General features: G+C 44.3%; 1 protein-coding gene across 1 annotated transcript; it reads right to left on the minus strand.

Moving 5' to 3' along the window:
- Window positions 1-1806: 1806 nt before the first annotated feature.
- On the minus strand, window positions 1807-2799 carry LOC139072258 (cis-aconitate decarboxylase-like). The gene has a single exon (XM_070555899.1). The coding sequence runs from the start codon at window positions 2704-2706 to the stop codon at window positions 1807-1809; it is 900 nt and encodes a 299-aa protein (XP_070412000.1). The 5' UTR covers window positions 2707-2799.
- Window positions 2800-13013: the final 10214 nt, after the last annotated feature.

Below are 13013 nucleotides of genomic sequence, written 5' to 3' on the forward strand. Positions count from 1 at the left end.
TTCAGGACCTTGGACAGGTCCTCGTCAGGCTGGCCTCCACCTCTGCCCGCCTTCGCTGTCCCAGCTGCATACAATCAACTAATGAAGACCGATGGTTTAAAGGACTGCAGCTTTCAGTTCTCATGGAGAGACTCACAGCTTAACACCCTGTCTTTCTCTCCTCGGTGTGGATCTTTGTGGACTTACGGTTTCGAATTGGATAAAGAACTTTTATGATTGTGATAATTAGAATAGATAGTTCTTTTCATTTAATCCTCGAATAATTATTAGCTATTTTCGTTTAGTGATCCATGTTTCGTCTGTTCTAGTGCTTGAATTTCAGTTCTTTTCAGCCTTAGAGCTCTCTTTAAGTTTTGCTAGTAGTAATAATATTTATCATAGTTATAGCCATCGCGATTTGTTTTAGTTAGTTAGCTCCGGCATGTTTTTTCTTTAGTACCGATATTCTCGTGTTTTCTTCCCTGAGACCGTTTGTCTCAGTTGTTTTGAGTTTTCTCCATCGCCTTCGTTAGTTATATCCCAGTGTAATTGCGTTTTGACATTTTTCCAGTCAAGGACTGAGTAATTGTGTTAGCCCTGTGTTAATAAAAATACATTTTATTTACACTCCCCCTTTGTCCGCACCAGTTTTTATGTTACCCCTCTACCACAATGTCTAACAACATCAGGGTTTTTAACATTAACCCTGAAGTTTCCATTGATATTAACTAGGCCCTATCAAAATAAAAATGTTTTAAGTCTAGTCTTAAAAGTAGACAAGAAGTCTGCCTCAAGGACTAAAGCTGGGAGCTGGTTAACGACAGGAGAGGAGCCTGATGGCTAAAAGATCTGCCTCCCATCCTATTTTTAGATATTCTGGGAACCACCAGTAAACCTGCAGTCTGAGGGAGAAGTGCTCGGTTAGGAACGTATGGAACAATCAGGTCACTGATGTATGACGGAGCTTGATTATTAAGAGCTTTATATGTGAGAAGGAGGATCTTAAAATCTATTCTGAATTAAACAGGCAGCCAATGTAGGGAAGCTAAGACAGGAGAGATATGATCTCTCTTTTTAATTCTCATCAGAACTCCTGCTGCAGCATTTTGGACAAGCAGAATACTTTTAACTACATTCTGTGGACTTCCTGAGAGTAATGAATTACAGTAATCCAGTCTTGATGTAATAAATGCATGAACTAGTTTTTCAGCATCACTCCTGGAAAGGATGCTTCTAATCTTAACAATATTCCGAAGGTGGAAAAAGGAAATCCTACAAACCAATTTAACGTGAGATTTGAATGACATGTCCTTGTCGAAGAGACCACACACACACACACACACACACACACACACACACACACACACACACACACACACACACACACACACACACACACACACACACACACACACACACACACACACACACACACACACACACACACAGGTGACTTTATGACCATGTGTTTTACATATTTAAAACACTTTATTATGTACACATTTTGAGAAAAGGTTGCAGGAAACACATTTTCATACATTAACAATATTAATATAAAAAAAGGCATTAAACAAGAAATATGACTCACACACATACGAGTCATGTTTTTATCTGAATTTTGTTACGATAAAAACAGAATTCAATACCAAAAGACAATCTTGAAGAATAGAGGAAACATCAGCTTGAGGAAAACTCCAGAGGAAAAACATGACAGAATGTTTATTTCCAGTCTACACTAAGCAGATCATTTCAGAACATTAATAGAAAAATAATATTATTCTTATTTCTATGCTGAAGGATTGTTGGGTTATTGTTCAGTGTTATTGATCACTGCAGCTGTGAGAGAAGAGCTCCACAATCATCCAGCCTGTCCAGCTCCTCCACCACCTCCACCAGCCGCTCCACCTTCTCTGATGGCAGCACCACCTCTGCGTTGCTTCTGAACTTCTTCCTCAGGCTCTTGTTTGTCAGCGGGTTGCGCCAGTGGCCGTAGAAGGTGTCACAGCGGCCCTTCAGGATGTCTCCTCCAACTAGAGTCACCTGGACTTCTCCGTACATGCGGTTGAAATTGGCGGGGTTGTCCTCAGGATGCTCCATGCGAACACGGCTCAGCAGGAAGTGCAGCTCTGGGCGGCTCATGGCGGGCGGGCTGAAGGACTGCACGGTCACCTCACCGTCCAGCAGAGCGCTGCAGGCGTTAAACTGGAAGGAGTGGCGTGCCTCGTGCTCTGACTCGGGAAAAGGCCTGTTGATGTATTTAGACTGGGGGACTCTGAGCAGGATGTCCTGGACCTGATGTGGGGACACCTGTCCTAGACCATGTCCCACAAGGAGCTCATGGACCGCAGCTGCAGCATCAGTTACCCAGTGCATCCCCAGATGGGCAGGAAAACGCTTAAAAGCCATGTCCTGCTCCTCTAACAGGAACACATGTCCACCATCATCAGGTGACTCTAAAGGCTGAGGAACATAATCTTCATAAAAGGCGCTGAAGCCCGCCACTCCTGCAACAGCATCCAAGACCAGAGGACTGGCCTCTAGGCCTCTGGAGGCCAGCAGAGCAGCTTCAAGCCCCAAACGAGAGGCGTTGCCGATGTGAAGGGGCTTGGACTGAGTGGCAGCATTAGCCATCGGAGCTCCAGCTAGAGAAGCTGCTATAGCCAAGGCATGACTGCACTGAGACGGATCCAGAGACAGGAGACGAGAACAGGCTGCTGCACTTCCCATAGGACCCACCACAGTGGGAGGATGGAACCTGTTCACACACACACACACACACACACACACACACACACACACACACACACACACACACACACACACACACACACACACACACACACACACACACACACACACACACACACACACACACACACACAGTTCAGTTAGGACATTTATTCTGTTGTAACTGAAACAATCACTGATCTGCATCACCACATAAGAACGTTTCTATTGGTTGAATCTTTAGAACAAGATGAATTGATTTAACTCGTTTCAGGTCACCTGAGTTTCTAAAACACCCACCAGATGAAGGGTTTGGTTTGTGCTAATTCTGTTAACGTTACACCAAGAGCCCCTGCTGTTCCTACAGTAAGCATCATTACACTGACATCACTAAAACGGCCTCTTACACCTCAGTGCTGAGATCAGCACAGTCAAACAAGGACGTCTTTAAACGAACGTGTTCATGAAGATCGTGCTAAAACCAGACTTTCTGGGTCAAGCTTGACTTGTGCTGTGAGGCACTGACCTCTTGGGAATGCTGCGTGCTTCATTAGAGAACCTCATCAGTCGGCCCTGGATCTCAATGCCGACATTGAAGGCCAGTAAGAAGTCCAGACCGCTTGGTTTGCTGTTAGCCGGCATCATGTCACTGAGAGCAAACAAAGCTGGGAGAACAGCTCCTGAGGGATGAGTGGCTGGATGCCACGTGTCGTCAAAGTCCATGGAATGAGTCTGGAAGCAACCAGAGTTTGTGTCTCATCATACTGAAGCTGAAAGGAGTCAGAATAATAACTTTTTCTGTGAGGGTCATAACTAGATCAGAACCCAGCTATTTCTGTATCCTAACCCTGTGGTCTTTGGGAGCCACGCTGCACCAACAGCTGAGAAAAGCTGTTTATACAAAATGTTTCCACTGATGTTTATGTGGTTATTTATATATGGTTGTTTTCCACTTATGTTTCTCACCGCTACTCCATTAACGAAAGCTGCCAGTGTTGGGGAGAGTCTGATCCCTCTGCGTCCGTACACAGAGCTGATGTGATCCGGAGCATACATGTGCTAAGAACAAACACAGAAACAACCCTACATTCACTCATCTGTTCTGGACACATTTGGGTTGGACCTGACTCAGACTTTCACTTAGCCTCACCTGGCAGAACTGAAGAGCCAGCTCAAACACATCTGTCCTGCTCCCTATCAGTCCGACCCCGATGCTGTCCAGCACCATCCTTTTGCTGCGATGGAGCACAACCGGAGACAAATGCTGAGGCTTTATTTCACTGATGAACTTCCCAAAACTGGCTGTGACCGTATCTTCTGGGGCTGGGTGCTTCTGGACTGCAGGAATGAAAAGATAAAAGTTGTTTAATAAAGGTTATTAATTAAGGTTATTATTATTATTTTTAATCAAAGTCAGCATATCTGTTCACCCTCCACTGCAGTGTTATGCAGTCTTCTGGCAGCCCGCACTGGTCTGATGGTTTTCTTTGGGACAAAACATAAATCAGAACAAAGCATTTCAGTTATTTTTCACATCTCAGGATGACTACAGGCTGATGAGTTCCTGCATTTACTTGTTCACATCTTTAATCTAATGTTTGTGTTTGAAAGAGCCAGTGTAGAGGTGTAACAGGTGTTTCCCAGCATGAGTGTTCTCCTCAACAATTAGCAGGAGTTATTTTATAGTTCCCTGCCTTGGCCGCACTACAAACCTCTACTTTTAGATATTTTTATGACTTCTTTATTTGAAAAGGACTTAAAACCATCACTTTTAGAGTCTGAAAACTGACTAAAAGCATAAATATGTCGGTAATCTTACCTGTAGCGTGGAGAACATGACTTCAAGTTTCTGTCACAATGATCTTGTTTCTTGTTTCTCTTGGATGCAGCAGCTGAGCAGTGAAGGATGCTGATGCTTTTGTGGCAGAAAATCCACCTGCCTTATATAGTCCAGGACTTACAATGACCGGAAACACCAAAGGAGCAGGAAGGGCAGGTTCCTTTTGCAATCCTGCATCACATCAGAATGAGGCTTTTCCACCCGGGTCATTATCTGTGGTGTAACGTTCACCATCATCAATAGCCTTGAGGGGGAGGAAGGAGAAAGAAGGAGGAAAAGCCACTTTTGTGTAAAGTGAAAGGCAGTGATGTCACCTGTAAGTATGCTGCTCTGTGACAGAGTGGGGAATTCTCAGTAACTCCTCCTTTACACAAACAGATCATATTTAAGGCAAACCTTCGTCCCTCCTTCAGCACAACTCAGCTTTCCATCAGTCTGAACAACTTCAACAGGTAAAACTTTGTTCTTTCTTTTATTGCCGACAGGAGTAAATATTTTGTTTCTGCATGTCACCCATCAAAAATCCTTAAACCTATAGCTAGATTATTATATACTCTGCTTTGTAGATTGAATCAGACCTAAATCTGCATAAAGGATGCTCCCTGACAAGAGTTTATTTATAAATATTAAAACTATTATTGCAATATCCTGTAGTTTTTCAACAATATGAAAATAACAGTAATGTTAGGGGCATTATTCTATTGATAAAATTGTTTTCATTTAGAATAAATTCTTCCTCTTCAGAGAGCCTGTTAGAGGAGAGTCGTAATAAATGACTTTTACATTAGTTACATGACAAGAGTGGCTCAGCCTACTTATGACAGGCAAGGACCGTTTTATATTATATTATATTATATTATATTATATTATATTATATTATATTATATTATATTATATTATATTATATTATATTATATTATATTATATTATGCTCAATCTTTCATTGGTTCCTTTTAAAATTCATATATTAATGTTGTTGTTGACGATTACCATTTTAGACTTTTATCATATGTTTGGATTGTCTACAGAAACACCATGGCAGCAGACGGGTTTCCTGCCAGTTTCTACGGAGAACCAGGAGTATTAGGAATGTTATCACTCCAGGCAGCCTATGGATTCACAGCTGGAGGTGTTGCTTTACTGGTCATTAATGCCTTCCTCATGCTGATTGGTAAGGTCTAGTATCTGCTTTCAGCGCTGGAATTCACAGTTTTTATTGATTCATAATTTTGTACTTTTGTTTCTTCTATTAGCTGCTTATAGGAACGTGGTTCTGTTGTTTCTAACAACAATCATGGAGGTTGTTCTTGTCTGCTTCCTTCTCTCCACCCTGCACAGACTTCCATACCAACTTGAAAGTGAGTTAAAACCGCCTGTTATAAACTTTATGTATTTACGATACTGACTCTCATCAGAACAAATAAAGTCTAACATCCAGAAACGATGTATTGCAGTTGCCATGCTTGCATTGGTATCCATCATTTGCTTTTATGGCACCTTGGCTTCACTGATGAACTGCATCTTCTCACAAAGAGTCATCCCAATGGGTCCTCCCATAATAAAGGTAATGACTGAAGTTTAGATTGGCCTACCTTTAAGAATCAGCATGAATTAATAATAAAAATGTGTGTGTGTGTTTTAGGAAAAAGTGAAACAGGAAGCTTGTGACGAGCCGTCCTGTCCGGTGGCTAGCTCGCGTCTCACCAGCGGTCTGTTGAAGATAGCTCGACTTCTCGAGGACGGGGGTGTGTGTGGTATTCCCACAGATACTGTGTACGCTCTGGCTGCTTCCTGCAAGAATCCTCAGGCGATAGAAAAAATCTACAACATTAAAGTAAGAAGATAGAGGAGGCTTGTTTAACAGCAATATACATTTTCATGAAGTCACCATCTTGTTGAATTGGACCTTTTGCAGGACAGACCTGCAGAGAAGCCTATATGCATTTGCATCTCCAGTGTGGAACAGCTGGTTGCAGACAGGCCTCCTTTCAGCCCTCTGCTGTGGGAGTTCATGAGGAATGTGTATCCTGGAGGCATCAGCTGCATTGTCAGCAAAGGAGACTGGCTTTACAGACTAGGTCAGCAGTGTAGAGTGTTTGAATGTTGAGTGGCAGAATTCTGTATCAGTATTCAGTTTTTACGTGAACTTTAACCTCATTTCTGTAGGAGTTGGACCTGCTTATGACCGTGTTGGTACCAGAGACAGCATCATGATCCGTGTCCCAGACCACACCGTGACCTGCCACCTATGTGACATCACTGGACCCCTGGCCATAACATCAGCCAATCCCAGTGGAGAATCAGACAGCACCCACCACAGCATGGTCATTAAGTAAGAGTCTCCTCAAAGAAGTTTAATGCAAACTAACAAACAACACATCTCTAACACTTTTAGCACCATACACTAATTACTGTTTCAAACTGCTTCTTTTGCTGCAGTCGACTGGGATACAAGATCCAAGGAGTACTTTGTGATGGTGACTCGAATGAAGTAGTTGCTTCAACTGTGGTCAACTGCCTGAGGATTGATGAAGGTAAGGGGCCATGATTTCTTCCTACTGGGGCTGTTTAAGGTCAAGTTTCTAACTGAAGCTCTTCTAACCTTCGTTCAGGAGTCATCACAATTGTGAGAGAAGGCTGTGTCCCTGCTATCAAAGTCCAACAGATCTTTGACAGACTGAAGAACTCCATGATTTGAGTGTCTCTTAGCGAAGACTGTCTACCTGGCTGATCATGTTCAAGTCAACTTGTCTAACCCAAGCTGTGCTTTGCTTTTCATACTGACAAACAGCAAAAGAGGGAAAAGAAAACTAAAGATGTGTGTTTATATGGATGTAACTTTTGTGTCTTAGTGGATGCATAGATAGATGGCTAATTCAAAAGTCATCTTAAACTGCATGAAGTCCACAATGTTTTGCATTATTTATATATTTATTGTTATATTTATTTTCAAAATATATCAACACAAACACTTTGAATGTGTAAATAAGTATTTATGTTTTTTTAATTTATAATGTTTGAACTCATTGTAAAACAGAATGTCTTTGTGTGGTTTCTGCATTGAAGCGCTCTCATGCATTAATTTATTTGTGCAATAAAACAACTAAAGTTTATTAAGGCTTGCATCTTTAAATAATTACTAAATGTTTTCTAGATGAATGCATTCTCTCCTCAGTACATCTTTATTCAGATCTTCAGATGAAACAATAACAACAATGGTGTTTAAAAGCTTGACATAAATAGATATATTTTTGAACAATTACTAATTAAGCACTTGACAGCATCTAGTTATTTGTCAGAGGTCATTAGCAGCTCAAGAACTCTGAAACAATTCAACCATCTAACTTTGTTATGAGCTCTTTAAATATGGGGATCCCTTGTTTAATCAATACATTTGCAGTGGTCTCTAGTAGTAATGAAGCCTTGTAAGTCGTACTCTGGGGAAACAGAGCTCAGGAACAGTTTCAGGAAGTAGAAATGAGCCACATCAGAGTTGAGGATTGGCCTGAAGTAGCTAATGCTAACGGTTAGCTTAGACTGTTGGATACCCTAAACCAACAACAGCCTTCCCTGTCGTGAGTCAAGATAGACGAGTCCATGAATGCTATGTGACATTATCTCTCTCTCTCTCTCTCTCTCTGTCTCTCTCTCTCTCTCTCTGTCTCTCTCTCTCTCTCTCTCTCTCTCTCTCTCGCTCTCTCTCTCTCTCTCTCTCTATATATATATATTTATTTATATACATATATATATATATATGTATATATATATATATATATATATATATATATACTGTATATGGATGTGTGTATATATATATATATATATACATATATATATATAATCTTTTCTTTTCTTTCTTTGAATATATATATTCACTTCTTTTCTGGCACTCGCAGAGAACAGACGCTTCTCTTTTTGCTCCCTTATCTTTTTCCCCAAGGCTCTTTGTCCTGTCTACCCAAAGAGCGCTTCTCTGCACTTCTTCTGAAAAAACCTTTTATGTATTTATTTATTTATTTATTTTTTTACCGTGTCCTGTCTGGCTGTGAAGCAAGCAGAATTGATGTCTGAATGCTGGTGACAAGCCTTACAGATTTACTCTCAGGTGGAGCATCAAAGCATTTGCTTTTAATGTCACGCCTGATACTTAAAACTTTATTGTTATTGTTGTTGAATGCTTTGTGATTCCGACCAGACACGGAGACAGAGGTGAAAGAGAGAGGAAAAGAAAAGGTGGGGAGAGAGAGAGAGGGGGGGGGAGGGGGGGGTTCCACAAAAACAAACCATAATGAACAAGAGTCTGCTTCCAGACCTGCAGAAAAAAGATAAAAAAAAAAACAAAGGGACACAAAAAAGGGACACAACAACAATACAAGATCTACCTATCACTGCGTCAACTTGATTAAAAGAAAAAAATATATATTTATATATAATCAACATTGCTTAACTGAAGAATCACGATAATAAATCACAACACATTAAGTGCCCACCATAGTCTTAAGACCTGTGTTTAACGTGCCCAAGCCCATACTTTTGAGAGCACCATGTGAGCACCTGTGTGTGTACATGCGCTGATTTATTTAAGGTTTTTCTATAGGAGCGCCCAACAGAGAGTGTGAGGGACCACAGATCTGCCCCCCAAAGATGCGCAGGAGATGGGGGGGGCTCCAAGTCCCAGAGATCCAGGCGCTGCACCAGAACACAGGAACCCCAAGGAGACTGGGAAGGCCCCCGCCCCCCTCGAGAGGCACAGAGGATCGCCCCGGGGGGCCACAACCAGCAGCCAGCAGAGTCCCCGGAGATATCAGCGGCAAGCCCACAGGCCCGCCCGCAAGCCTCCCACCCCCTAGCCGGCCGAGCCCGGGACCCAGCGACCCGGGACCCAGGGGCGACCACCCCCGCCGGGGACCCAGCAGAGCCCAGGGACCCAGACCCCACCAGGCAGCCACCGGGATCTAACAGGCAGATGCCAAAATCTTAAACCCCCAGACCCGGTTGCCCCGAACACTCAGGCAGACCAAGGCACAAGCCCCCACACCAGGTGTGGCAGGGGGAGGGGGGACAGAGATCTATATCATCAAGAGAAGTTCCAGGAGAGGGGAGGACCCAAAGGCCCCACCTGACATATACAGTCATACACAAACACAGTCACACGCTCCCTCCCTCATGCTCACACATGCACATACAACCCAAGACTTACAAAAATGCACGCCGGACACCCACTCATGGTCCCCATACACACCCTATTCACTCTGGTCCCGGTACTGCTGCACATTGGGTACAACCATCACCGGTAACCAGAGTTTGACCCTTTCTGCTGGGGTGCTGATGAGCAGGCTCCCCCGCCCAACACTGAGCACAGCAACCCACCACCCCAGACCCCAACCAGACGGCCAGATCTCCCTCCTAGCCTCCAACCCCAGCAAGCCTAGCAACAACAGAGGTGGCTAAGACCCCTAGTCTCCCTCCGCCTGCTCCAATATAGTGTTTGTGTGATCAAGAGGTGTATTCCATGACTGTGGTGAGTGGGCAGTGCGGGCATCATCCAGCATATGCCAGCTGATGCCACCGCACCACCCCACTTACACCCTCAGCCATCAGTGTCTAAGTGCAGTTTAAAACTGGAAGTGGGCACCGGCACTCGGGAGGAGGCTGAAATATCCCCCTATCAAATGCTGTTGAATGTGCTCACTCCCAAGGCCCTAAGTGTGTGTTTGTGTGGAATTTCGTCAGTGGAAGTGTATAAGGTGCAAATAAAATTGGGGGGCAGGTTTCCACAGGAATGCGGAAATGGGGTCCATACCCGCACTCCCTGACTTGCCCACCCCCCAAGGTCCTATGTGTATGTTTGTGTGATGATGTGAGGGAGCAGGAGGAGAGAAATATGCGGGGATGGGGAGGAATGGCTGGTTGGGCTTAGCCCTCCAGGGAGCCAGCTCCCCTACTGGCCCCAATAGGCACCTCTGTTGTCAAACTGCCACCCAGGGCATGGAGACCCCAGCCCATCCTGCCAGGGCCCAAAGCAGCAGCATTACAGAGCCTCACGGAGTCCGAGGGCACCAACCCAGCCCCACCCCAGCAGAATATCTATGCCCACCCCTGCATTTGCACATCTTCCAGAATATATAAGACATGGGACATCCAGGTAAGGTTGGGTCCTCCCCCTCCTGGACCTCCCCCTCCCCTGTGATGGAACGGCAGAGGAGCCAAGGCCTACCTGAGGCCCCCGAACCCGGGCCAGGCACTGCTTGGTGTCCCTGCCTTCTTCCCGGCAGCATACATGTCAGGACCTGACACCCAAGGCCCCGCCCAGATCCCCACACGGGGCCGGCCACCCCCAAACCCCGAGCCCCCAGGCCCCCACCTAGACCTGCCCAGGGACATTGCAGCCGCCAGGCAGTGACCCATGGCCGCCGCCAAGATCCCCAAGAGGCCCTACTCACAACCGCCAGCAGTCCACCCCCCGAGGCAACCCAAGCACCTCCAGAGGGGGGCAACGGCCCCCCAGTCCCAGACACCCCCAGTGAACCCACCTCCAGGGAACATCCGGATACTCCAAACTCAGACCCCACACCCCCCCACCCACACCATCCTGCAGGACAACATCAACGGCCCCCCACCATTGCTATGTGATGGAACCGATCAAAGGAGCCCAGAGAGATTCATCTGAAGTGGAAGCAGAGGCTATATCAAGTGCAATATGATCTAACAAAATATTTCTATACTGGTTAATGCAGAGACTTTCTCTATTTTTCCAATTCAAGAGGATAGTTTTCTTAGCGATGCATATGGCAGTCAGAACCACGTGAACCAAAGATGTTGCAATTGGGACATCGTCCAGCTTCCCCAGTAAACAAAGAGAGGGGGAAGTTGGGATATGACATTTCAGACATTTTGACAGATCCTCACATACTCTATGTATGTGAGGAAAACCCTATTTTTTAGGAATGAATTTGATAAATTGGTCATTCAACGCAATTGATAAGATTTTTTCAACAATGAGAACGGAGCAGGGGGCTCCCACTTGCCCGCAAAGGACACATCCGGCAGGATATATGATGGATTCCTGAAAATAGTGGAAGATCGTATGCCTCTCCCAGCCGTCCATTGAGGACGTCGTAGACGTGTGGATGTTTGGCCTGATGATCACTGGATTTCTTCTGATTGGAGTGGAACGATGTCTGGTTTTCTGGAAATTTGGGAAGACGGGAGCGATTGGAGGGCGACCCGCACCCACGGAGAGCACCGTCCTTGTGGAGACCTCACAGACTGGGATGCTACTTGAGGTGAATCGCAAGCTGGACAATGTTCTAGCTGCGATACCGAAGTTAGTGTGCAAAATGGATGTCCTCTCGGAGAGGGTCACTGGACGGTGTGGAGATGTTTAAAACCTAAATTGGCTTCACTGGAGGACTTGAATGATCAGTTACAGACTGAAGGCAGAGGGGAAAATTATCTCAGCCTGACCAAAACAAAGTCTTGTTATCAGAATCTGACGCCATGGCAGCCTTGAGATGCCAACAACAAACCCCCCACGAAGGAATGCAGACAGATGCTGTGAAAACCCGACCTACCCCCCACCACCACCATCTACCACCATCTACTCGACTAGAGTTCGTCTGATTACCAAAGCTCGCTTCTCAGGTGACTCAGTTGGAATAGGCTGTTTAATCTCTCTTGTTTCTTAGAAGACTTCTCTCTCTCTTCGATGCCATGACTATTATTGTCCCTAACAGACATCCATCCATCCATTCATCCACTTTAACGTTCACATTTACAATATTATGTACAAACAATTAAATATATTTGTAGTATACATTATCAGCCGATACAGGAAATTACTCACTTGTAACTGATGCCTGTACTTTCTTCAGGTACCATAGTCTAGATAAGGAACAGCTGTTTGAAAAGAGACATAATGGTCTGTGAAGCTTTTTTGCGGGGAAAATGTGGAATTTCTAGTTTCAGGTTGTTTGTTCTTCTGGCCTCGTGTTGCTGGGTCGTCTCAACCATATCTCAGACATCTCTTGTATTGTTGAATGAGTTGAATCGGCTTTCTGAGGGGGTGGTTGACTTGACAAAGATTTCTATGACAGCATTGTCCCTTGTTCTTCTGAGTCACTTCACAGCAGATGTGAAAAACATCCTCATCTGTAGAACTTTCCAACCACTGGGAGGAATTGGTGAAACGAGACTCCACATTGAAAGATGATAAACATTTTTTAATAAGACACTGATTGGGTTAGACTTCATTTAAAAAACTTGCCTAGGCAGCAAAACTGTTATGTAAGAATGTATTAGTAATCTGAATAGGCAATGTGTGAACTGATTGTGTTTTTCTATTAATTAGGCATTTCTAGATGTATTCAAAAATTATACATAAAAGTCCCTGGAAGCTTCTTATAATTTTAAAGTTGAAGGGAACATTTCCACATGTTTGAGAGTTTTGAACAAATACTGAACATTA

The sequence above is a fragment of the Nothobranchius furzeri genome, chromosome 1, assembly GCF_043380555.1.
Source record: "Nothobranchius furzeri strain GRZ-AD chromosome 1, NfurGRZ-RIMD1, whole genome shotgun sequence".
NCBI classification, from domain to species: Eukaryota; Metazoa; Chordata; class Actinopteri; order Cyprinodontiformes; family Nothobranchiidae; genus Nothobranchius; species Nothobranchius furzeri.